The 24273-nt window shown below is 38.5% G+C and overlaps 1 protein-coding gene across 1 annotated transcript in view; it reads left to right on the forward strand.

The window, feature by feature from the left end:
* Positions 1 to 1005: 1005 nt before the first annotated feature.
* Positions 1006 to 24273, forward strand: part of Dnah11 (dynein axonemal heavy chain 11) — a 318014-nt gene continuing 294746 nt past the window's right edge. The window contains exons 1-8 of the mRNA XM_027932705.3: positions 1006 to 1356; positions 2660 to 2803; positions 11187 to 11383; positions 11782 to 11971; positions 12958 to 13057; positions 15820 to 16031; positions 22194 to 22427; positions 23971 to 24138. Of these exons, the coding sequence (XP_027788506.2) occupies positions 1006 to 1356; positions 2660 to 2803; positions 11187 to 11383; positions 11782 to 11971; positions 12958 to 13057; positions 15820 to 16031; positions 22194 to 22427; positions 23971 to 24138 (1596 nt within the window). The remainder of the gene's footprint in view (positions 1357 to 2659; positions 2804 to 11186; positions 11384 to 11781; positions 11972 to 12957; positions 13058 to 15819; positions 16032 to 22193; positions 22428 to 23970; positions 24139 to 24273) is intronic.

A 24273-nucleotide genomic window follows, 5' to 3' on the forward strand; every position in this document is an offset into this window, starting at 1 on the left:
ACACTGTCTCACTAAGTTGCTTAGGGCCTCACTAAGTTGCTAGGCTGAACTGCGATCCTCCTGTCTCAGCCTCCTGAGCCCTGGGAGTACAGCATGGGCTACCATGCTATGAAGACTATGTTTTATCTAGTATTTTCCTCCCGTGCACTTTTACTCTTGAAAACTACAGACTTTTAGAACACACTGGAGTTTACGAAGAGCGCTTTACATTCTTTTTTTGGGGGGGGAGGGGGCGGTAATAACATTCTGGTGTTAGATTAAGGACGGGAATCAGGATTTTAGATACCAAGATCTTGGACTTCCACAACTCAGAAAGTTGAACGTGAGTTGACTCTTTTCTGGTAATACATGGATTATCTCGAGTAAAGGGAATAAAAACCCTGGACTTGAGCCCCGAATACCATTACATAATTCCCTTGTGACTTCGTGGCTTAGTTCCTTACCTATACAAGACTGACCAGTCGGAGCCCTGGCTTTCTAGAGGTCACACGAACTAACTAATCGAGGTAAAGGATTCAGCCTGGAGCTCCTCCCAAGATAGCACTGCTTAATTGAGAGCAGCTAATCAATACCGGGCTGTCACTGGGAGCCCCACAAAGACGTCGGGTAGGCAAAGGAGTGGACAGCCGTGGAGTGAACGGGTGGCGCAGACCCAATCAGGATACACACTTCTCCCCGCCAGGTTTCCCTCAGGCTGCGGACCTCGCCGGTGCTGGGCGGGGGCACCGGGCTCTCACTCCGCCCCAAGGAGCGGGGGCGGGGACGCCGTCCCCTGGGAAACGGGACGCGTTGCTTGTCCCGGGCCACCGCCTCGGTCTGCCGGGCTCGCAGTGCGCACAGTCTCGCGGCAGTTAAATAGAAGCAGGTCGGGGACGAGGGTCCGCGATCGCAAGGCAGGTGGGCACCTCCGGAGGTGAGCTGTGTCGGGGTGACCTCCTCCACTCCAGACTGCAGAGAGGTGCGCGCCAAGAGCTGACTGGCCGCGCGTTCCCTTGGATGTACCAAATGGCAGCCCGAGGCGCAAGCTCCGAGACTCAAGGTTTTCTGGAAGTCCCGACTTTGCGCCAGACCCCGGGGACCCGCCTGCAGGCCTCAGGTTCTATGGAGTTTGAAGAGGAGGAGGAGGAAGAGGAGGAAGCGGAGGCTAGGAGAGCCCGGAGTTTCGCTCAAGACCCGCGAGTGCGCTTCCTCCAAGGCCACCTGGAGCAGATGCTGGGACTCCGGGAGGAGAACTGGAACCAGTATTTGGCGAGTGAGGAAAATCGGCAGGTTCTTGGGGAATTTTTGGAGAGCATCAGCCCTGTCTGCCTTGTGTTCAGCGTCGCCACCACTGGGCGGCTCGCGGTCTCCCGGGAGGTAAGGGGAGAGGGGACCTGCCACGTCTCTGGACTGGTAAAACGGACGCTCTAGGTGGGAAAGTCCGGAGTGCCTCCTCATCCCGCACTCCCCGGGGCGCTTAAAAAAAAATTAGTTTGAGTTCTCTAGCCTGGAATTCGCAGAACCCCTCTCCTCTCACGTGCTCCCCTTTGCAGTTCAGTTTTATAGTTTTCAGTCCTTTTCATCTGACCGAGAATCTCCCATTGAGCTTCTTGAGACGGTAATGCAGGAAATCCAGGGTTTTCTGTAGAAAATAATTTCCGTCTCAGTCGCTCGTGGGTTACTCTGAAATCATATCCTTTAAAACATGTTTGGTAGAGTTCTTATAACTTATCACTGGTTAGTCTGACTACCTGTCAACCACATTCCATTCCGGGGAGAAATATCAGTCCTTAAAAAGGAGCGTCCAGGCAATATGTGCACAACTTGGTGATCCTTCCTTTCTCCCTCTTTTCCTCCTTTCCTTTTTATTTTTGAACTTATGTTGCTTGTCCACTAAAATCTGGTTACTATATCAAGAACAGCATTTGTAGTTAGCATTTTTCCTATGTGAAGAGCTTGGAGGAAGATTCGAGATCTTTAGGCAGTTGTGTCTCAGGTGAATGTTGTAAAGTGATATTAGCATCCTAGATGTCCTTAGGATAGTTGGAAAATAGGATCCCAGACACTAAAGTGTGACATGAAGATTGTCTGAGGGTTTTGTGAGTTTTGAAAATTTTTGTTTTGGTATTCTTCTAATTGTAACTTATTATTTAAAAGTCCTTCAGCCAAAAAAGTACTTTAATGTTGAGGAAGCTAAATAGAAATGACTCAATAGTTGTGAAAATGTTAGAATATCTTGGTTAAACACTTCTAATCTTTGCCTTGAAGACAGAAATACAAATTAGACTCTTGTGCCTTGTGTTTATCTCAGTTTGGCTTATGTCCAAAGAAGAGAATATTATTAAAAATAATTTTTAAGATTGAAACATTGTATCTGCTCTGTTTTAAATTATGAGATGTTATGCTATGTGTTGATTTGCTGTAATTGACATGCCTTTAAAGGTGGTATTTCCACACCAATAATACTGTGAAATTAATGTTATAAAAAAACAAAGAAAATTGTATGTACTTTGGAGAATAGGGAGGAACAGGAGAATGACCTTGTTTGTAAAGGTGGGCAAGATGCCAGGTTTTGTTTCTTATGTTAGCAATCTGGCTACAAATTGGGAATAGCAAATCCTGCTTGTTAACCAGGAAACTATATAGTGAACTTGCATTAATTATCTTGCTCTTGTTTCAGATTCCAAGAGATGCAAAACATAAAGTTGTTTATATTGCTAAGAAGATTACTGAAAGCATTGCAGTAAATGATTTATCTCGAACGCTTTTATTTGGAGAATTACCTGCATCATCTCTTGGGCATATAACTGCTTTCCTAGATGAGGTACTAGTCAATTCAAAAATATTTGAATTTTTCGTTTATCTCCATGATCCTTGGAATTATTTGACTATTGAAAAGAAAGAACACATAGAAGTCAGCAGTTTCTTTAGCCAGGTGGTTGGAGAGTAACAGCATTTAGATTGTTTCTGTAATGAGCCAATACTGACCCTAACACTCAACAAGTGGTAACTTGTTAGGTCATTCCTCCTTCCCTTCTTCCTCACCAAGTAATGGAAGTATATGTAAATCAACTTGAATTGGCTAGGTTCTTGCTCTTAGTTGTAGATTTTAAACTTCCCCTTCAGATACGATAAGCTTACACTTGAAAATGGGTATTATCCATTTTTCAGATTCTTGTTAGAAACTAACAGTTTGAAACTGTGATAGAAAGAATTAGAAATATTTGTCTTAAAACTCCCTTAACCCTTTGCTATTATTTGATCTGGAATCTCCCTCTGAAGGCCCATGTTTTCAAGACTTGGACCTCAGCTTGGTGCTAAAGGTAGGTAGTGGAACCTTTAAGAGGTGGAATCTAGCGAAAGGAAGTGATGTCATTGGGGCAATAAGGATATATAAGGACCCCAGCCAATTCCTTTCTCTTGGCTTCCTGGCTGCTGTGAGGTAAGAACCTTTCTCCGTCACCCAATCTGGCCATAAGGTGCTGCTACTTTGCTACCAGCACAAAAGCAATAGGGTCAACCAACTATATGGACTGAAACCTCTGAAACTGTGAGTCAAAATAAACCTTTCCTCCTTTAAGTTGATTATCTTGGGTACATTATCAGAATGACAGAAAAATGACTGATACATCCCTTTACATCAGGAGATGTTCTTTGAACCTATCACTGGTACTTTAACGTGCATTTGAATCACCTGGGGATTTTGTGGAAGGTAGACTGAATTTTTTGGCCTTCAGTGGAGCCCCAAAGTCTTTATTCCTTACCCGATGCTTTTTGCAGGCTATCTTTGGAAGTGTAGGTGTCATAGAATTAGAGCCGTGGTTTTCAAGCTTTACTGAACCTTAGGTTCACCTGGGGGAATATTCTAACATACCAATGACTGATAGCAATTCAGAATGTCTGTGGGAAGTTGTTCAGGCTTCCCAGCTGATTGTAAGGCATAGTAAGCACTGGAATCAGTGGTTCAGATACCTGTCCATGAAGTCAATTGTAAAAATTGTTTATTAAATTAGAACTCAGTAATCAGTCCTGCCAAGGCTATATGGTAGGTAAAATTGCTAGTACATTTATTAGTTATGATTTACCAATTTCCCTTTATCTCTCTTCTACTTCCTGAGTCTTGGCACTGTCTTCTTGAAAGGAGGTATTTTCTTGTTGTCTTCAGGCAGGCCAAGTCTCTTGCAACTAGCTCTAGTACTCTGCCTAGGCTCCCCTCTCCCTGCATCCACTAACTGGTTTTAGCTGATTATAGGGAGAGGCTGGGAAGAACATTTTCTATCTTTAGTACCTGGAACAGTTTTTGGTATGTAGCAGGTGCTCAAGAAATTTTTAGTGAATCTGATGAGTTTCTGTTGTAATTTGCATCTAGATGGCCATCAGCTGGGGCTTAGAAGGGCAAGACTACACTCTTCATGGAGATTCCCGCTCTACCATCTGTGTTTTGCAAAAGAGAGAAAACTGTCGAATTCCTTTGATATTTCTATCTCAGTACCAGAATCTGCTCTGCATTTAGAAAAAGGGTTAGATGAAAGAGTATGCCAATGTGTACATGTATTGGAAATATAAAACATCCAGAATTTAAGTTTAATAAGTGGTTTAGAAGGGTCTAAAATGAGCACTGGGAAAAAGAAAAAAAGTAAAGACATCACATTATTATGTGGTATGTATCAGGTGTTCAAAAAATTTTTATTACAAGGTTTATATTTGGTATGAATGAGGCTATAAGGTCTGACTATATATTTTTAGGTTAAAAGATCCAAGGATTTTCATAGCTTAGTACCCACTGTAATACAAAATTAGCTGTGTTCTAGAATGTGTCAGGGACTCCTAAACTTCTTTTTCCAGCCAAGATCTCTCTCCTGTCCTCCAAACTTGGAGAGCCACATTCCTTCCAGACACTTCCACTCTGTATAATTGACCTCTCAAAGTTGAACTTCTGGCCTTCCTCGACCTTCCTTTTCTGGCTTTACTTGTAGTTATTCCCAGATTAGTGGAGGTGAGTCCTTACAATTGTTTAAGGCAGAAGTCCTTGGAGTCATCCTTGACTCTGTGTCTCAATGTTATATTGATTCTGTTAGGAAATTGTGTATGTTCCGTCTTCAGAATACTTCCCAAATCAGTCCCCTGCCCCCCTCCACTGCTTCTTCCCTGATTCAGTTCACCTGTACCACTACCCTGTGTTACCGCCTTAGCCTTTTAAAAGATCCCCCTGCTTCTGTTGTGGCTCTCATTCACAACCTATTCCCAGCACAGCATTGGAATGAACTTTGTTGAAATATGAACCACAATATGTCACTTCTCACTGCCTTGGCTCCTGTTTTACTCACAATAAAGGCCCAAGGACTCATCGCCATTAAGACTTTCCTTTGGTGGCTGCTGCTGGGAATCTGCATTACTAGCATCACCTGGAACTATAGGACCTCAGATCCCACCATAGAGCTGCTAAGTCAGCTGATTGAGTAGAAGTGCTGAAAGCACTGGCCCCAAGTTTGTGGTCTGGCCTCTTCCTTCCTTCTCAGAATTCATCTCACTTGCTAACTACTAAACACCTCAGGCATACACTTGCCCTAGGGCCTTTGCGCTCACTGTTTCCTCCTCTTTCCCTGAATCTACTCAGCTAACCCCTTCTGGTCCTTTAAGTGCTGGGCTCAAATAGCTCTTTTCACTGAAGCTTCCCTCCTGGAAAGTAGGGGGGTTTTCCGAGGTGGAAACCAGGGTGAGGCAAGGACATATCCAAATCAGCAAAATTTTCATCATAGAAAAGCAACTCCAAACCAATGCATTAATTAAGATAAAATATTTTTAACAGTGAACATCTTATTAACTTGGCAAAAGAAATGGGTCTAATGAAACAGACTGAGGACCTGATACAGAGTAGATGTGAGCTAGTGAATTTGGAAGAGGTGAATTCAGCAGGAATAAAGGTGATAATACACATTCAAAGTCATAGCAAAATCCATATTACTTTGGAAAAAAATATACATAACACTAAACTATTTTTACAACTTTGTCAAGTTCCACTTTGCCACATTTGAAAATGTATTTTATTATTTTGACAAACATGAAATTACCTCCTAGTCTCATACTTTTTACTATTTAGTTAGTTTTAAAGGTAGAGTCGATTGCTGGAAACATTGTATTTTTTTTCTCATTTCTGGCATTATTTTAGCAACAAAATCCCCGAGTTTTGTTTTTTGTTTTTTGATTTTTGTTTTTGTTGGTTTTTTTTTGTTGTTGTTGTTTTCTTCCTCTGCACTGTCTTATTTGATACTCTTATTACAGCTTGAATGCAAATTTGAACTTCTAGCTCTTCTCCCCCACATCTCAACAAACACAAGAACCTCACACACAGGCCAAGGAAGCAACACACAGAAATATGGTTAGAGCATTCCTTACAACATTGCTTATAATATAAAAAATAGAGGGACTGGGGTTGTGGCTCAGGGGTAGAGCTCCCACCTACAATTAAAAAAAAAAATTACAAAAAAAAAAAAAAAGAGAGAGAGAGAGAGAGAAAGTAGTTACCAAATAGGGGAATGGGCAAAGTAGGAACATGCAATAGTTGCTTAAATGAACTAAGTCAAGATGTATTCACCTGAACAGACTCATTTTTAAAATGAAGGTGAGCGCAAAAAGTAAACTGGAGGTCAGTAATACTACCACTGAAATTCTGTGTGTGTGTGTGTGTGGGGGGGTAGGTTCTTGGGATTAAACCTGTGGCTTCATACTGCTAGACAAGCACTCTACCACTGACCTATACCCACAGCTCCTCTGCACTTTTTTGTGTTTTTTAAGTACTGGCATTCAAACCTACGGCTTCGAGGATGCCAGGCAAATTGTCTACCACTAAACTACATTCCTAGCCACAATTGATGATTTAAAAAAAAAAACAAAAAACTGTACTATATATTGTATGTAAGAAAATATACCCTAGGTGTGGTGATGCATACCTGTAATCCAGAGGCTAAGGAGGCAAAAGGATCACAAGTTCAAAGCCAGCCTCAGCAACTTAGTGAGGCCCTGTCTCAAAAAGTGGTCTGGAGATGTGGCTCAGTGGTTGAATGCCCCTGAGTTCAATCCCTGCTTATCTGCTCTGCACCCCCCCCCCCCCCCCCGCAAAAGAAACATGAATGAGGAGGGGTACACTACAACTGTAGAATAATGATCATCTCTTAAAAAGAGAAGGAAAGAGTTTCAGAGAAGATAATACAATTTTATTTTAACCTTCTTGAATAAGGATAAATAACATTGTAATGCAAATTTTTTTAAAAAATAAAAATGCCCTACAATCAACATTTAATGTAAAACATAGGATTAGTAGCACTACTAATCCATATGGAGTCTGAGGCAAAAGGTAAAGTGTTCATTAAATTTTTTGACAATTTTTCATGAAAATCTTTGAAGTGTGTGGGTGGCAATGGAGATTGAATCCAGGACCTCATACATGCTAGGCAAGCCCTCTAGCCCTGAGCTACATCCCCAACCTTTATTTTGAGACCAGTCTTGCCAAGTTACTGAGGGTGGCCTAGATTGCAATTTTACTGCCTCAGGCTTCTGAGTAGCTGGGATTATAGGTGTGCACCACTACATCTGGAAAATTTTGATGTAAAAATAGTTTTTAAATGTCCATCTTGATTTCCAAGTTCTTTGGTGCCCTCTTAAATTTTGTTCTCCAGGCAAGTATCTTAATTACTTTATCCCAGCTCATTCTTGAATCTTTGACTCACTAACATGTTCCAATCCCCAGAAATATTGTGTGGCACCTAGTAGGAGTTTGGTAATTATTTATTAAAGGAATGGAAGTTAAATGAAGGCTAAATGATGTGTTCTTATTAGAGACAAAACACTTCAGCTTTTTAGAGAAAAAAGCATATGATGTATGATGTCTACTTTTTGAGCAACATTTGAAAAGAATAGTTGGAAAATTCTATGCTGATAAGCCTAAAATTGCCAGTCATCATTTAATCAATATCGATTGCATACCTAGTTGGTGGCAGTTCTTGAACACTTGAGATAAGTAATGTACTTTTTGCCTTCAAAAAGAGTCCAGTGGGCTTGGGGTGTACCTGAGAGGTAGAATGCATGTTTAGTGCATGTGAGGCCCTGGGTTCCATCCCAAGCACTGGGAAAAAAAAAAAAAAAAACCAGCCTAATTAGGCAGAGAGAGAAACCAACAGCAATATGGCATGGTAGTCAGGGCTGTAATGGGGTTTAGCGGGGAGTGGTGGGAGTCCGGTGGCATCTTCCTACATTGGAAAGAGTGACAGGAGGTGAGGAGTCTTGAAGAAAATGAACCTAGGTCTTAGTTTGTCTGGGAAACTTCCAGTTTTAGCCTGTTACAGATAAGTTAATATGTGTTATTTTTAGTGCTTCCTTTTACTCTCAAAAGTATCCATATGTGGTATGCTGAATTATTTGGTTGCTTTGATGGACAAGGAGAAGATAGCTCGATGTAGAATATGGAAGCCATTCTGGGTATCAGAAGAAATATGCACCCTGGCACAAAGGTGGGGAAATGCAGGTTGAGTTTTTAGAAGTTTATGTACCCAGATAGGGGGATGAGCTGGGAGCTGGGAGGTGGGAGAAACAAGACTAGAGAAGCTGATAGAAAGTAAACAGACTTGTGATTTTTTTTTTTTTTAATTCAGATGGCTGCCAGCAAATCCCATTAGCCAAACTTAAGTCCTTGTGTTTATTGAAAGACGGTAACAGAAGTGCATGTCCTATGGAGGTTTTTGTCAGGTGGACCAAGTGGCTTAAACATTTGTTTCTCACCATTCTGGAGGCTGAGATCAGAGTGTCAGCTGGATAGAGTTCTTGGTCAAGGCTCTCTTCCTAGAGAGAAGTGGTACTGGGAAGGAGGGGGAGAGAGACTTGTTCATTTATCTCTGGTTGTATTTGCTCTTAGTAAACATGTCCAAATTATTTTGGGTCACAGAGAAAGTTTGGGATTTTCTTTACAAATCACAAAAACTGGACAATTTCCAATTGAACAAGAAAAACCCACAGACTAGTTGAATCAGTTTGTATGTAGCTATTAAAATTTATTATAATTAAAAAGCAAACTCCAGACCTATTTATCTTGTTTTATTTAAAGAAATGCTTTAGCTGTTTGCCTGAATAACGGCTTTTTCCAGAGCATGCAACTCAATCTCATAGCATTTTTTTCCCCCTGTAGTTCATAGCAGGAACATTAAGAGAAGCTGGCCGGGTCACAGAATAGTAGAATGAAAGTCTGAAACAGATACCCAGTAGGAATGTTGACACTGGAATTGTCCTCAGACCTGACTTTTAGAAAAAGCTTTGGTACTGGGGATTAAGTCTAGAAAGTAGCTTCTTAGTGGGTCTGTGCATGTTCATCCTTACAAGCCTATCTCTTCAGTCTGGTTTAAAAAGCCCCCGTCTTCCTCAGAGCCTGATTGTTGTCATTTCTCTCTAGGGTGCTAGTTCCAGCCCCACGTAGCCCAAACTGGCAGTTTCCCCTAAGCACTAGGATTCCTTAGTGCCCCATAATTCTGTGTTTCTGGCTGCAGTTTTCTGGAATGCTCTCTGTCTTATTCAGTTCAAGCTGTTGTAACAGAATACCATAGCCTGGGTGCCTTATAAATAATAAAATTTATTTCACATCCAGGCATGGTGGGGAATGCCTATAATCTCATCCACTCGGGAGGCTGAGGCAGGAGAATCACAAGTTCCAGGCTAGCCTCAGCAACTTAGTGAGCTCCTGTCTCAAAATAGATTAAAAATCAAAAAGGGCTGGGGATATGGCTCAGTGGTTAAGTGCCCCTGGTTGGTGTGTGTGTGTGTGTGTGTGTGGGGAGTATTTCACATAGCTCTGGGCTAAAAGTATGAGATGAAGACTGAAGATACTGGCAGATTTAAGCCTGGTTTATAGTTGGCACCTCCTAGTTTTGTCCTCATCTGTTGCAAGGGACAAATGAGCTCCTTTGAACCTTTTTTTCTTTTCTTTAACAAGGGCACCACCAATCCCAGAGCCCTCATAACCTAATCACTTCCTAAAGACCACTCTTTCTAATATGATCAACTTGAAGGCTAGGATTTCAACATATATATTTTGGGAAGACACAAACAATCTGACCATTGGTCTTGTCTTACCTCATCCTTTTGTCTTAAAGATTCAAGCCAAGTGACAATTTTTCTAGCAAGTCTTCCTAATATAATTGTATCCCAGAGTCAGGTATTTCTTCCATGTTTTCATGTTCATCCTGAACACACCTCTAATTATGGCAATGCTTACATTATGATTTCTGGTACTTCATCTATCCACTGAGCTTGTTGATCAGGGACTATTGATTGATCTCCATATTCATAGCTTGATGGATAGTAGGTGCTAAGTAATAATAATATCATTTGGAGAGATCTGTTTCAATACCATTTGAAAACAAAAGTGAATTTTCAGTTTTTCAGAATATTGTACAAGTCAAACATCCTCAATCCAAAAATTGAAAATCTGAATATTTTTTGAGCACAAACTTGATGCTACAAGTGGAAAATTCTATGCCATGGAATTTTGTTTCATGCACACAGTTATTAAAAATAATTGTATAAAATTACCTTCAGCTTACACAATAAAATGTATATGAAGCATAAGTGAATTTTGTGTTTAGACTTGTGTGTCAATCCCAAGATACCTCATTATGTATATTCAAATATTCCCAAGTCTCAAGAACCCTGAAATCAGAAACCCCTCTGGTCCCAGGTATTTTCAGTAAGGGGAGTTCAACCTGTGTTCTCCATGTGAACTTTAAAAAAGGTGGAATAACTATTTTCTGAGCATTTCAGCTAATTGAAATTTTATAGTTATAATGTGTATAATGTATCAGGAAAATATATCATACAAATGCATTCAAAATAAATAGTTATTGGAAAGGAGCAAGAAAGCAAGAAGAAACCAACTTTGGGAACTCAACCTGAGTTTCTTATGTAAAATAGGCTCCGGAAATACAAAAAAAAAAAAAAAAAAAAAACTTTTTAAGGGAGTCTGCACAACTTCTTGTTAAATACATAACCGAATGAACAAGCAATATCATTTCTACTACAAAGACCTTATATCTTATGTCAATTTGGTATCCTAGGAGATTTATGAAATTGAGTGGTTTTGTTGCCAATTTTTATGACAAGAAAATCTTTGAAGGAGCATATTGTCTTTAAATTAACTGCTTTTTAAAACATTTTTCTTTCTCTAGATATTAGTGCCTATTCTTTCTAATAAGACCAACCATAAATCCTGGTCGTGCTTTACTTCACAAGATATGGAACATCATGTAGAAGTCATGAAAAATAAGATGCATATTTTTAGAGGCAAAATGTCTAGAAGAACTCTTCTACCAATTCCCACTATTGCAGAAAACATTGACCTGGATCAGAATTATTCAGAGACCAAGTATGTAATTGTGTACATATTTCATACAGGATATTAAAATGGAGAGCCAGCAAACCCATTTATTATCACATCCTTAGCAAACTATTTGCAAAGTAATGAGTTATTTTAGCTACATTTTATTTTTAAATGTTATTTTATTTCAAGGTATACTTTCTAAAGGAAAACCTCATTATCTCAACAACAATATTCCTTTAGTAAAATATTTTTTGAGGATATGGCATATTAGAGACCTACTAAACACAGAATAAAATGCCATAGCTTCAGTTAAGAATGTAAAAATAATGGATTTTGAGGAAATAATATTTAGGAAACTAGTTTACAGATGCATAAAATACCTATTAAAATTCATATCTGTATTTGGATAATTCACTGTTGGATTATCATTTCAATATTTGTAGGCTGCAGTCAAATGAGAGGAGAATACTTCATGCAGTTGAATCTGTGGTTATTAATTGGTCACATCAAATCCAAGAAATTGTAGAAAAAGATTCTATGCAGCCTTTGCTGAGTGGTCTTCATCTCACTCCTCAAAGTGAGCTGGATTTCTGGACGATGAGGAGAGAGAATCTATCATGCACTTATAATCAAGTAAGTAGAGAGTCCTAGAAATTGTAAATTGAATAAGCAAAGAACTGTAGAGTGAGGTCTCCTGAGTAGTGATATCCAGTAATTTTAAAGGTTTAAAGCAATCTTTGTATGACTCAGTGTTCTGCTCTGATTTTACACCAAAGTGTATATGGTGTGCATTTTTAAAATTAATGGGGATTAAAGTAATTTTGCCTTTATGTGAATATTTTGACAGCATTTGAGATAATTGGAAATGTTTTGTGGCAGTGGAAAAAGAATATTCCCCAAGGGAAATGGTGAAGATGCCAAAATTCAATTAATCTAGTTGATTTAATTGATTTGGGAAGGAAAAGTGTCTTGCTTACTGGATACACAGCTTTGGAAGAGCTAACTTTGGTTCCTCTACTGGGTGCTTGATAAGAGACATCATTATCCAAAGTACATATTTGAAGTCACGAATTGGTGTCAACATACTATATATACAACCAGAGATATGAAAAATTGTGCTGTATATGTGTAGTAAGAATTGTAATGCATTCTGCTGTCATTTATTTTTTTAAAAATAAAAAATGTTCTAAAACGTAAGATGATCATTTACATGTTTTTTAGAGATTTTTCTGAAACAGATTAAGAAAGTTGGCATGGACTATGTAATGGTTTACGTGTGTAAACTAATTTTTTGAAATTTCAAATGAAAACTAAATCAAAATAAACTTATGAAAAAATTTTTAAATTATTTTTAGCTTGAAACAAAGTATGCCTTTGAGTATTAAATACTGTGTATATCGTATTGTGTGAGTGGAGGATAATTTAAATATTTTATTACAGACAGATTTAGTCATCTAGCTTACATTTATTAAAATTTTAAAAATATTTTTAGTTGTTGTTGGATCTTTATATGTGGTGCTAAGAATCAAACCCAGTGCCTCACACATGCTAGGCATGTACTCTATTACTGAGCCACAACTCCAGCCCCTTTTAAAAGTTTTTTTCCTTATTTAATTTAGCTTAAGGCTCCTGTTGTTCTCAAGATGGTCAAGATTCTGAAAACCAAAAAAAGCAGCTATTTTTCTACTTTGAAGGACATTTTCATGACTGTGGAAAATGGTAAAGACTCTTGTTCATGAAACGATGATGCTTGGTTCTTCTAACGATAGATTCATCTCACCCTTTATTCTCCAGCTATACTAAACTATTTTTAGTTTATCTGGTATATAGTGGGTACTTACTCAAATGGCCCTAGATTGAAGATCTTATTAGAATATCTGAGTGAAGGGAGGTGCCTGGGTATTTGGCAGAGGGTAAATGAAAGCCCCTACATAGAGGTTTTCCTATCAGCAGTCAGGCTGGGATTGTCTAGTTTTCTCCTGATCGGTGAATCTGTGCTTGATCTCCACCAGTTATTTGGCTTACAAGCACTCAAAGGCATCATTGATCTTTTGGTGAATATTAAATATGAAAATTATGAAAAGGTATCCAGTTAAAAAAAAAAAACTCTTCTCCATCCTTGTCCTCCCACCATTTACTTTGAGTTTTGCCCAAATAGAACAGTTCTCCCTAAGGTTTTTGATTTCTGTTCATATTTCTTTCTCTAGTTTAAACAAATATGGATGTACATAAAACTGAAGTTTTAAATAAGACTAAAAATAATATAAACAAGGCAGGCTTGGTGGCACACGCCTGTAATCCCAGTGGCTCAGAAAACTGAGGCAGGAGGATCGCAAGTTCAAAGCTAGCCTCAGCAACTTAACGAGGTCCTAAGCAAGTCCATGAGACCCTCTCTCTGAATAAAATATATAAAAGCTCTGGGGATGTTCAGTGGTTAAGTGCCCCAGGTTCAATTCCCATTACCAAACAATAAAAACTAAAAATAATAGCTGTTTTTGTTTGTTTCTAACACTAGAACATTTCACTTTTTTTCCCTACGTGACATTTAGAAAGTTAAGAAATAATTCAAATTTACTTTGGAAGTATTTTGATATATCTTTAGGATTATTGCCATGAATTTGGTTAGAAAAGATGGTGTAGGGGGACTATTTGGTCTAGGTTATCTCAGAATAGAATTGGTGTTCTAACTCTGCTTATTAAACATTTTAAATTTGCCAAGTCTCTGTCTGGATTTCATCGGCCAAACTGGCCAAAACACCATGGTTTTGGTGTGGTATTTCTCATTCTTGTGATTGTTAGTATTTTAGACCAAATAGATCTTTGTCATAAGGGGACATCCTTGCACTGTAAGATCTTAGCATTATCCCTGGCCTCTATACTGCTCCCGTTTGAGTTGTGCCAAAAATGTCTCCAGACATTAGCAGATGTCTCTTGGGACCAAAATCTCCCCTAAGAACCACTGGATAGAGGTTATCATATACATTATATTGTATGGAACACACAGTAGCTTTGTCCTCAGTGAATAGATACTATTAGCATTTATTTTGTGTGTGTGAGTATAAGATGAGCATTCTCTGTGGATAAAACTGCTACAGAAATAAATTCCAGGGGTTCTCATAGTCTTACCAGCAAATGTCCTGGAGATTCAGAAAAAAACAATTTTCAGTTGAGCCTATGGCCCAAAGGTATGGTCAGTTAGAGGTAGAAGGCCCGTCTCAAAAATGTCCTTGGTGCTCTACAAAATTATCAAACATGCTTAACATGTTTTAAGGGCACTTGCCTATTAGATGCAGTTATTTAACTTTGAAGTTAATATTGACAAAAATACACTAATTTGAAAACATGAGTATATCTGGGACATGGGTATGCTCTTTTCACAAAACTTTATTATTTGTTTTGTTTTTGCCACGCTGGGGATGGAACCCAGGGCTTTGCACATGGTAGGCAAGTGCTCTACCACTGAGCTACATGCCCAGCCTGCAAGGCTTTATTGTTGGTGCACAGATAGCTTGGTTATATGTATATCAAGCGGAGTAGTATGGGTGAGTGACAAAGGTCAGTGGGTGTTTGTTTTTTTAATGATCTTTTGGAATAACACATGAAAATAAGCTTTAACTTCATTCTCTACCTTCCTAAAAATAACCATTTTTCAGTTAATCAAAGGTATCTGTAGCCTCAGGAGCAAAGTGAAGTCTGATGGAGATCTATTTAGGGTACATTAAGAGGACTATCTTTAACCAAGAGAAGGTATGAACTTGATTAAGCAGTCACTAGCAGTATTGAACTATTTTTTCTTCATATCTATGAGATTTTTAAGAAGCATTGCTTTTATCATGCTTGACTGATTTTTGTTGTAAAATTCACACAGCATAAAATTAACCATCACACAGTGTAAACTCAGTGACATTTAGGACATTGCAGTACAACTATCTCTTCTGTCCAGTCCCAAAATATTTTCATCACTGTTCTTAATAATTAGTATCTTTGTGAGTACTGTAATAGAAGTTTTCTTAACCATTGCATCAGTTACTCTTGTAGGAAACTGGATTGGCCTGATAAATGATTGATTTGCGCTTGTCCCACGTACTGAGGAGGAATGAATGTTTTGGTGATGAAGCTTGTAATCCAACTCATAAAGTGACAGCAACATCACAGAGCTGTTTTATTCCCACAGTGTTTCCATGGGGTTGAGTAAATCTTTTTATACTGCAAGGATTTCCCCCCCTGAGTCTTCAGCCACAATTACTTATGCTATGTGAGTAACTAGACCAGCGCTCTCCTGAGTGGCTGCGTTACAAATGAACGGTGTATAAAGTTTTTCAAACTGCTCATATGTGGATTGTAAGATAAATAATGAAAAAGGAAAGATGATAACATTTAAGTACAGCCATGTCGTTGGACATGGTTCTCTTGAACTTGTAAAGCGAGTTTAGAAAAAAAAGAGACTACATCCTCTGCATGACAGTTCTCTTTCCTTTCAGCTCTTCTTGAAGCTCAGGACATAGAACTTTATCTGAGCCCTCTGAGAAGACACATTGAACGTCTCCAGGAAACAGAATTCCCACAGATCCACCAGCTAGTCGCCCCATTATTTCATACCATCTGTCTCATTTGGAGTCATTCCAAGTTTTACAGCACCCCTGCTCGGATTATAGTCTTATTGCAAGAGTTTTGTAATCTCTTCATTGAACAGGTATGAAGCATCAAAAATAGGAACAAGAAGAATCATTGTACCTCGAGCAGTGGTGCACACCTATAATTCTATTGGCTTGGGAGGCTGAGACAGGAGGATCGCAAGTTCAAAGCCAGCCTCAGCAATGGCAAGGTGCTAAACAACTCAGTGAGACTCTCTAAATAAAATAAAAAATAGGGCTGGGGATGTGGCTTAGAAGTTGAGTGCCTCTGCTTTCAGTCCCTGGTACCCACCCACCCCCAGTCCTCTTCCTCCCCCCCAAAAAATCATTGCCATGAGGTAGGTTGTATTGGATTAGTGAAGAAAAAAATCCAGATTACTATAAGAACACCATTTCCCTCTGTTTTCAGAAATGACTTTTATGGTTACAAAAGCCAGTAGCTTTTTTTTTTTTTTTTTTAATCCAAAATCCCAAAGGAGCTCTGGAAATTAGTGAGATACAGTCAAAGAACATATTGTTGGTGGGTTTTGTTTAACATCCTACTTTCAAAGAGATTTAAGGCAGATTCCAATAAAAGGTCAGTATGCAAAGTACCTTCTCTTTGGTTTCCACAAGATGCTGGCTGATAGAAGACTGTTAGGAATGAAGTGAAGTAGAGCATCTGCCCCCACCCCCAAATCATCTTTGACAGTTGTGGAATTGTATTAAAAGAATTTTGGTTCACTGTTGATCTTTAAAAATCTTTTATAATTATTTCTCTACCCTTAACATGCCAATTTTTTTTTTTTTTTTAAGTAGATCAGCTCCCTCTGCTTCCCCATCCTTTTCTGTGTGAAGTTTCATCCTTCTTGGGTTCATGGTGTCAACATATTGCATAATTTGAGAACTGAAAGATGCTTGGGTTCTGCAAAACCTGGTTGGTCTTAGTTGGGAGTATGTCCGGCTGCTCTGGCTACCATGATTAAAGAGTATAGACATGGTGCTTTAATCGGCACAAATTAATTTTCTCAGTTCTGGAGGCTGGAAGTCTGTGAGGAGGCTGAAGCAGGTTCATGTTCTGCTGAGGGCCCTCTTATTGGTTTGTAGGCAGCCAGCCACTTTCTTACTGTGTTCTAACTTAGTGATCATCTTCTCCTTATAAAGTGACAGTCCTGTTGGATTAGGGCCCCATCCTTATAATCTCTCTTAACCCCGATGATCTCCTGAAAACCATAGATCCAGAGATAGTCACATTGGAGTTAGCCTTTCATCGTATAAGTTTGGGAAGGACAAAATTCAGATAGGTTTCAGATGACTAAACAGATTTGAAAGATGTCATTTGCTCAATTTCCTTGAAGTTAGTGGAGAGCCAGACTAGATAAGCGATCTGCAGACTTGTGGTTTAGAGTTTCTGGAGTGTGAGATGAAGTTGTTAAGTCCCTCTTCCTCACCCCTTGAAGGAGGTGAGTGGTGTGTGGAAAAGTCTTGAGACTTGAACCAAGATAGATGCTAATCTATTAGAACCACTTAGGTAGGTTATATTACCCCTCTCTGAGCTTCAAGTTAATTTGTTGCTATATTTTATTGTCATTTCCTCTGGTTTCATTTTATTTCTGTTCCTGGTGTCAGACTTCATTTTGCTCCATTTCTAGGCAAGTGTCCTGGGCCCCAATGACTCTGATCTCCATGTGAAACACTGCTATCCCTGTTGGAGGGCCATAAATACAACTACTACTCCTCCAAATCTCCTTTTAGGAACCCTCTTCTCATAAAATTATCAAAACCATTTTACTGCAAAGCTCCATTAATGTACAAACTCAGAGGGGGCTTTTCATTGGTATAGGTTGCTTTTAAGAAGTCCTGGCTGCCTTTAAGCCTATAAACCTATTATCCGGGCCCCTAGTCTGTGTCAATAGCCAGAGTCTGCCAAGCTCCCGAGAGAATTCTGTGGCTTCTCCTGTTCCTTAGTTCTGGCTTCAGTCCAAAGGTTCCATTGACCTGATTTCTTTGATTGTCCAAATGGCAGATCCAGGATTTTTTAGTCAATCTGCCCTAATATGTTAAGAAGCAAAAATCCGCAATGAGCCAACACTCATTCCTGGATTCCTTAAAGAGCTAAGTGCCCTCTCTACTCCCCAATTGTTTGCTCATTTAATTTACATATTTAACAAACACTATATGGTGCTTATTGTTTTGCCAGGAACTACTTAATCCCTTTATAAAATATCAAATATTCAATTCTCAAGACTGTGGCATAGGTATTTTTAGTAGCTCCATTTTATAATTAGAAAACTGAAGTTGAGAGAACATAAATGGCTTTCTCAAGGTTACCTAAGTAGTAAGTGATGAATTGTATGTCCATTCTATGATGCTCCATATTTTTAAAGTTTTTATTTCTAATTAAAACATACATGATGTGCAAACAAGAATTGTAAAACATTCTTACAACATTTGTAGCAATGGGAAAAGTTTAACAATTCTAAAACCCTGAAACTCAGCATTTAACAATTTTTTCTTCCCCTAAAACTTATGCATAGTTATGCACTTTATGATACACACAATTTTATTACCTTCTTTGAAAATGACTTTTTGTTGCTGGATATACAAATTGTTGCCAGCCTTCTCTATTATAAACTACATGCGGAAAAAATTTTATGCTAAAGCCCCTTTTCTTTAACTTGGATAATTGGCTTAGTGTTAATTCAAAAGGTACAATCTTTTCATGACTCTTGAGCAATATTTAATATTTGCAAATTTTTTCCTAAAAGGATATTATTAATATGCTTGAAGTTTTACTACAACTTGCCAACTTTGAGCATTACCATTTTTAAAAAACTTGGGGTCATTTACTGGGAATTTAGCAGTATCCTGTAGTTTATTTGTACTTTGCATGATATGTGTGATTGTACATTTTATGTACTTTTTCAATTGTGTTTCTTCATCTATCCTTCATGTACTTCGCTTTCATGAATTTATTGATCCCATCGTTTCAGTAACGATAAACCATTTTTTAATTTGTTATGTAACTAAGGGTCATAATCTGTTATTAGAGGACATAAACTGGCATTCTGTCAGCTGCATTTTGCATAATTTATTTTTGTTACTGGGGAGTTAATCTAGGGATGCTTACCAATGAGCAACATCCCCAGCCTTTTTAATTTTTTATTTTGAGACAAAGTCTTGCTAAGTTGGTGAGGCTGGCCTTGAACTTGTGATCCTCCTTCCTCAACATAATGAGTTTCTAGCATTACAGGTGAGCACCTCCATGCCTGGCTTTTTTTTTTTTTTTAATTGCCAGTCTTAAATTTGATAGACTCCATTTAAATTCCAGTGTTTAGCCTCCACTGAAAAGTCAGAGATATTTTCACACTGGCTGTGTCATCCCGTTATCACAGTTGATTGCTGGTGCTTTGGGTGCCCCTTTCAATGGATCAGTTGCAGCCCAGATTACTGTCGTCCTCACAGTCTGCTGCTGCTCCTGATCTGCTTTACTCATCATCTGCCTGACCCAATGGATGGTTTCCAGTCACAGACAGAAACCCTGAATTACTTTAGAAGCAAATGTGCTTCTCCTTACTTGTTTCCTTACAGTGATCATTAACATTGTCACTTAGGTTAGCTCCACGCAAGGGATCATTGGATTTCCTGACATGGTGATACACATAAGTTTCAGCGATGGGGATTTTCTTAATGCCTTGACTAATTTCTCTGCTAATCCAACTTAAACTTCTAGTTCGTGTATGGTTACACCATAAGTCCACCACTCTTCTATTCTATGGTTTGATATCTCTATAGGTGAATATTGTTATCCATAAGATCTTGGGTGGAGAAGAATCAAAGTCTGAGCAGTCAAGCCTGGAGAAGAGGTATCAGTATTGAGCAAAAGAATCTATAAAAGCATATAAAGAACAGAGAAGAAGCAGGTGGGAAATGGGTGTTATTAGACAATATCATTGATCAATTGGCTAATTGATATGTAATTGGCTTACTGATATGTAAATTGATTAGCAGTACAGTTGTCTCTCAGTGTCCACAGAGGACTAGTTCCAAGATTCCCATGGCTACCCAAATCCTTGGATGCTCAATTTAATTGTATATGATGGTCTAGCATTTGTATATAACCAATGCATGTCATCTGGTATACTTTAAATCACCTGTAGATTACTTCTTATACCTACTACAATGCAAATGCTATGTGAACGGTAAAAACCAATAATACTGTATTGTTTGGGAAATGATGAAAAGAACAAGTCTGTTCATTTTCAGTACAGATACGATTTTTAAAAAATGTTTCCAATCTGTGGTGATTTGAATCCATGGATGTGGAGGGCTGGACAGGGCTGACTGTATTTGTTTATAGAACCTTCAAAGTAGGACCAGTTCATACTCAATCCTGTGGCTTTTTGTTTGTCCTGATACCATTAAGTATAAGATAATAGAGGTGTGTTTGGGTCTGCTCCAGAAACATTTGTAGGAGGTAGAAAGGAATTCAGAGTTTAAGAGCTAAAATGGATCTTGAGGTTCTCTAATTCATCTCTCTCATTTGCAGATAAGGAAATAGATCCTCTGAGACAACTTGCCCAGGTCTCTTGACTCCTGTGCGTTTCCCTCATAGTCTCTGCTGCCCAGTCCAATACTGTAGACCGGGTTTTATAATCTAGGATGTTAAGAGCTAGTCAGGTATATTATTTTAGGAGATCTTACTCAACAGTGGGCATATGAGTAAACTGAATTGGCTATGATGATCTTGTCTACATGCAGGCCAGCCGGCTAGCACAGGAATGAATACAGGGGTGGCTTGTCCAGTGATGTTACTTTGAGTTTAAGTAATTAGGTAACAGGAAGCTGAGAAGGGAAGGAAATTGAGTTCTCTCTATTCTCAACTTACTAAAACATCAAAGCATCATATACATAATGGTAAATGGAGTATACCATATACTATTCCAGAGTGTACACTGTTTTGAAATTCACACTATGAAGGGATCACTGGTGGTTCTCCTCCCTGTTCTGTGTTGGCAGCCTTCATGTAGAGATTAATTTCCAGCCAGAGGAGGAAATAAGAGCATAGACTGGGAATCAATGGCTGGAATTTGAAGTATTCTGATCAGTGTGGTTTTAGACACTGATCTTTTGGGCACTGGGAATTGAACCCAGGGGTGCTTTATCACTGAGCCCCAGCTCTTTGATTATATTTTATTTTGAGACAGTCTTGCTAAATTGCTGAGGCTGGCCTAAACCTGCAATCCTACCATCAAAGCCTCCCAAGCTGCTGAGAGTCCAGGTGTGCGCCACCACAGCTGGCGAGTGATTGTCTTATTGCTTTAAAAATGAGTGCCATACAGTCTGTCTTGAATGTAAAACTGTTGCATTAATGGGTTAGGAGATCATATGTCTACATTTAGGGGGGAAAAGGACCTCCATATGCAGCATGGAACTCAATGGTTTTAAAACATTCCATTCTTCACTGAGATCTTGAAAAACCTTATCAGCAGCCACAAAATTAAAGATACATAATTTAAACCTATAATCTATATGAGGTTAAAATGCACCAGAAAATAGTATACAAAAGAAACTCAGAAGGCAGTTTTTGAGGTCCTTGAAGGGAGGAATTCTAAATGTTCATGACAAATATAATGAGACCTAGATGGTGGTCCTCACAGGTGCTGGCTCAGAGCTCCATGGATCAGCTGGTCTTTTTCCTTTATTCTTTTTCTCTTTCAAAATAGTTAATGCAACATATCTCAGATTAAACATCTTAAAATGCCACTTAAGCCCCAAGAAGAGAAGTTTGCTAACCCAGGAGAATTTTTAGTGGCATAACCATCTAATCGGCTCTTAGTCATTTTTGCAAGTGACCCTGTACTTCAGGTAAAGTGATGATATTTTAAAAACCCACATTTTGACAGCTTTCCCTGCTGGCTTGTGTATTTCCTTATATGAAATAATTGTGCAGAATATTTGCTGGCAGAAATACCTGTGCAAATTCAGATTACACAGTTGTCATATAGCAAAAATTTAGTCATCGCTAGAATGTATAAATCCAGAAATAGTTGGTGTTTCCTGCATTATTATTCTACCTTATAAAATTTATGTCATTGAAGCCCAAGTGTCTGAATTTCCAGAATTCATGCTTTGTGTCTCAGCATTGCCAACCCAATTGTAGATGTTGTCATTTTAAAACTATGAATTGAAAAAGATGGTAACAGTGAACTTTTAAACATAGTCCTTTCCTTGAATCCTAGGCAATAGCTTATCTTTCACCTGAGGACCTCTTGAAAGGAGAAATCGAAGACTCCTTGGAAAAGGTGCAGGTTGCCATTAACATCTTAAAGAGTTTCAGACATTCTTTTTTCAACTATAGAAAACGATTGACAAGCTATTTCATGGGAAATAAAGATGTGAGAACTTGGGATTTCCCATCTCATCTGGTGTTTTGCAGATTTGACAAGTTCCTTGACCGTTTAATGAAAATAGAGGTATTTATTTATTGACTTTTTTATTCATATTGTGGGTGAGGTAAAAAAGCCAATAGCTTTCCACAGGATTCATGGACCAGCTTCTATGTGATGGGAGGAGGGCTCCCTTCTTATTCTCATGAGGAGCTCACAATGTCAGTGCTATAAGGATAGAAGAATGAATTTAAAAGATTTAATTTGGCTTTTATTCATTTTTCATTCTGTTATTATACCAATTATAAGTCTTTTTATCTATTAGTCTTTTTAAAATTCTAATTAGTTATATATGATAGTAGAATGCATTTTGACATATTGTACACAAATGGAGCACAACTTCTCATTCTTCTGGCTGTGCATGGTGCAGAGTCACTCCAGTAGTGTAATCACACATGTATATAGGGTAGTAATGTCTGCCTCTTTCTACTGTCCTTCCCATCCCTACAACTCCACCCCTTCTCTCACTCCCCTCTACGCAAACCAAAGTTTCTTCATTCTTCCCTACCCACCCCCATCCCGCTATGGATCAGCATTCACTTATCAGAGAAAACATTTGGCTTTTGTTTTTTTGGGATTGGATTATTTCACTTGGCATAATATTCTCTAGTTCCATCAATTTACCTGCAAATGCCATAATTTCATTCTTCTTTATGGCTGAGTAATATTCCATTGTGTCTAGGTACCACATTTTCTTTATCCATTCATCTGTTGAGGGGCATCTAGGTTGGTTCCATAGTTTAGCTGTTGTGAATTGAGCTGCTCTTATGGTTTACTAAGCTCCTGAATGCTACAAATCAGGAAGTTGTAAAAGATTCCCTTTTCCCTGATATGTTCAAGAGGAAATATATAAAACATGGTTTAAATTAAGATTGCAGGAAGATGATATGTCATGAGGAAGATGATATGTCATGAGCTGTGTAATGTTTTGAACAACCAATAAAAAAAAAAAGATTGCATACCTAAAAACCCATTTGATAATTTAAAATAATTACACTGTCTTCAGTATATGGGACTTACTGGGTAAGATATTTTTAAGTTTGGACTGAAAACATGGCCTTATTTTCAAACTCTAATAATTTGGGGCTTTTATCGTTGATATAAAGTTCATTGAATTTCTTTCAAAATTAGAGGTCTACGTTTTGAAAAATTCTAATTTTTGCTTAGCCAGCCGGACCATCTCATAAAGTCACTTAAATACCTAAGTAAGAGCAGCTTGCTCGTCCCTTTTATAACAGTCTCTGGAGCTCTCTTCCAAAAAAGGGACCTGCCTCACTATAAAGTGTAGGTGCCTGAAAATGTGAGTTTTGGATATCTCCTGGGGATCCGGCTTATAATTAGGAAGGTATAAAATTATAGGAGTCACATGTCTAACCATGGTAAGTTAGGGGGTCCTTGTATTGTGAGATGCTTTTCAGCAAATATAAAAATGGGAATTTGATTTTAAAACTTAATAATCACTTGGTTCAATTGTATCAGGAACAGTTTCTGTCATCTAAGTGTCCGTGGACTCACTGATTCAGAATGTTTGAAAATGTTCTCAGTTTGAAACTTTTGTGTTTTTACAAAGGATGTATTTGTCACCATGTTGGAATTTGAAAAGCTGGAAAGACTGGAATTTGGCGGTATCAGGGGAACAATTTTAAATGAGCAAATCTGCAAGATGAGTGAAGAATTTATAGAACTCTGTAAAGTCTTTAAACACAGCTCTTATGACCCGTCTGATTGCAACAACATGGTAATATTGTACCATTGCATTTTCATTTCCTAGGATTCTATATTTTTAAAGCTGGAAAAGGAAGGAGTTGCAGTGATAATAGGTACCATCTAGTCTGGCCCCTGTAGGACCAAAGAGGTTAAATGACTTGCCTGA

This window comes from Marmota flaviventris, chromosome 1, assembly GCF_047511675.1.
Source record: "Marmota flaviventris isolate mMarFla1 chromosome 1, mMarFla1.hap1, whole genome shotgun sequence".
NCBI lineage: Eukaryota > Metazoa > Chordata > Mammalia > Rodentia > Sciuridae > Marmota > Marmota flaviventris.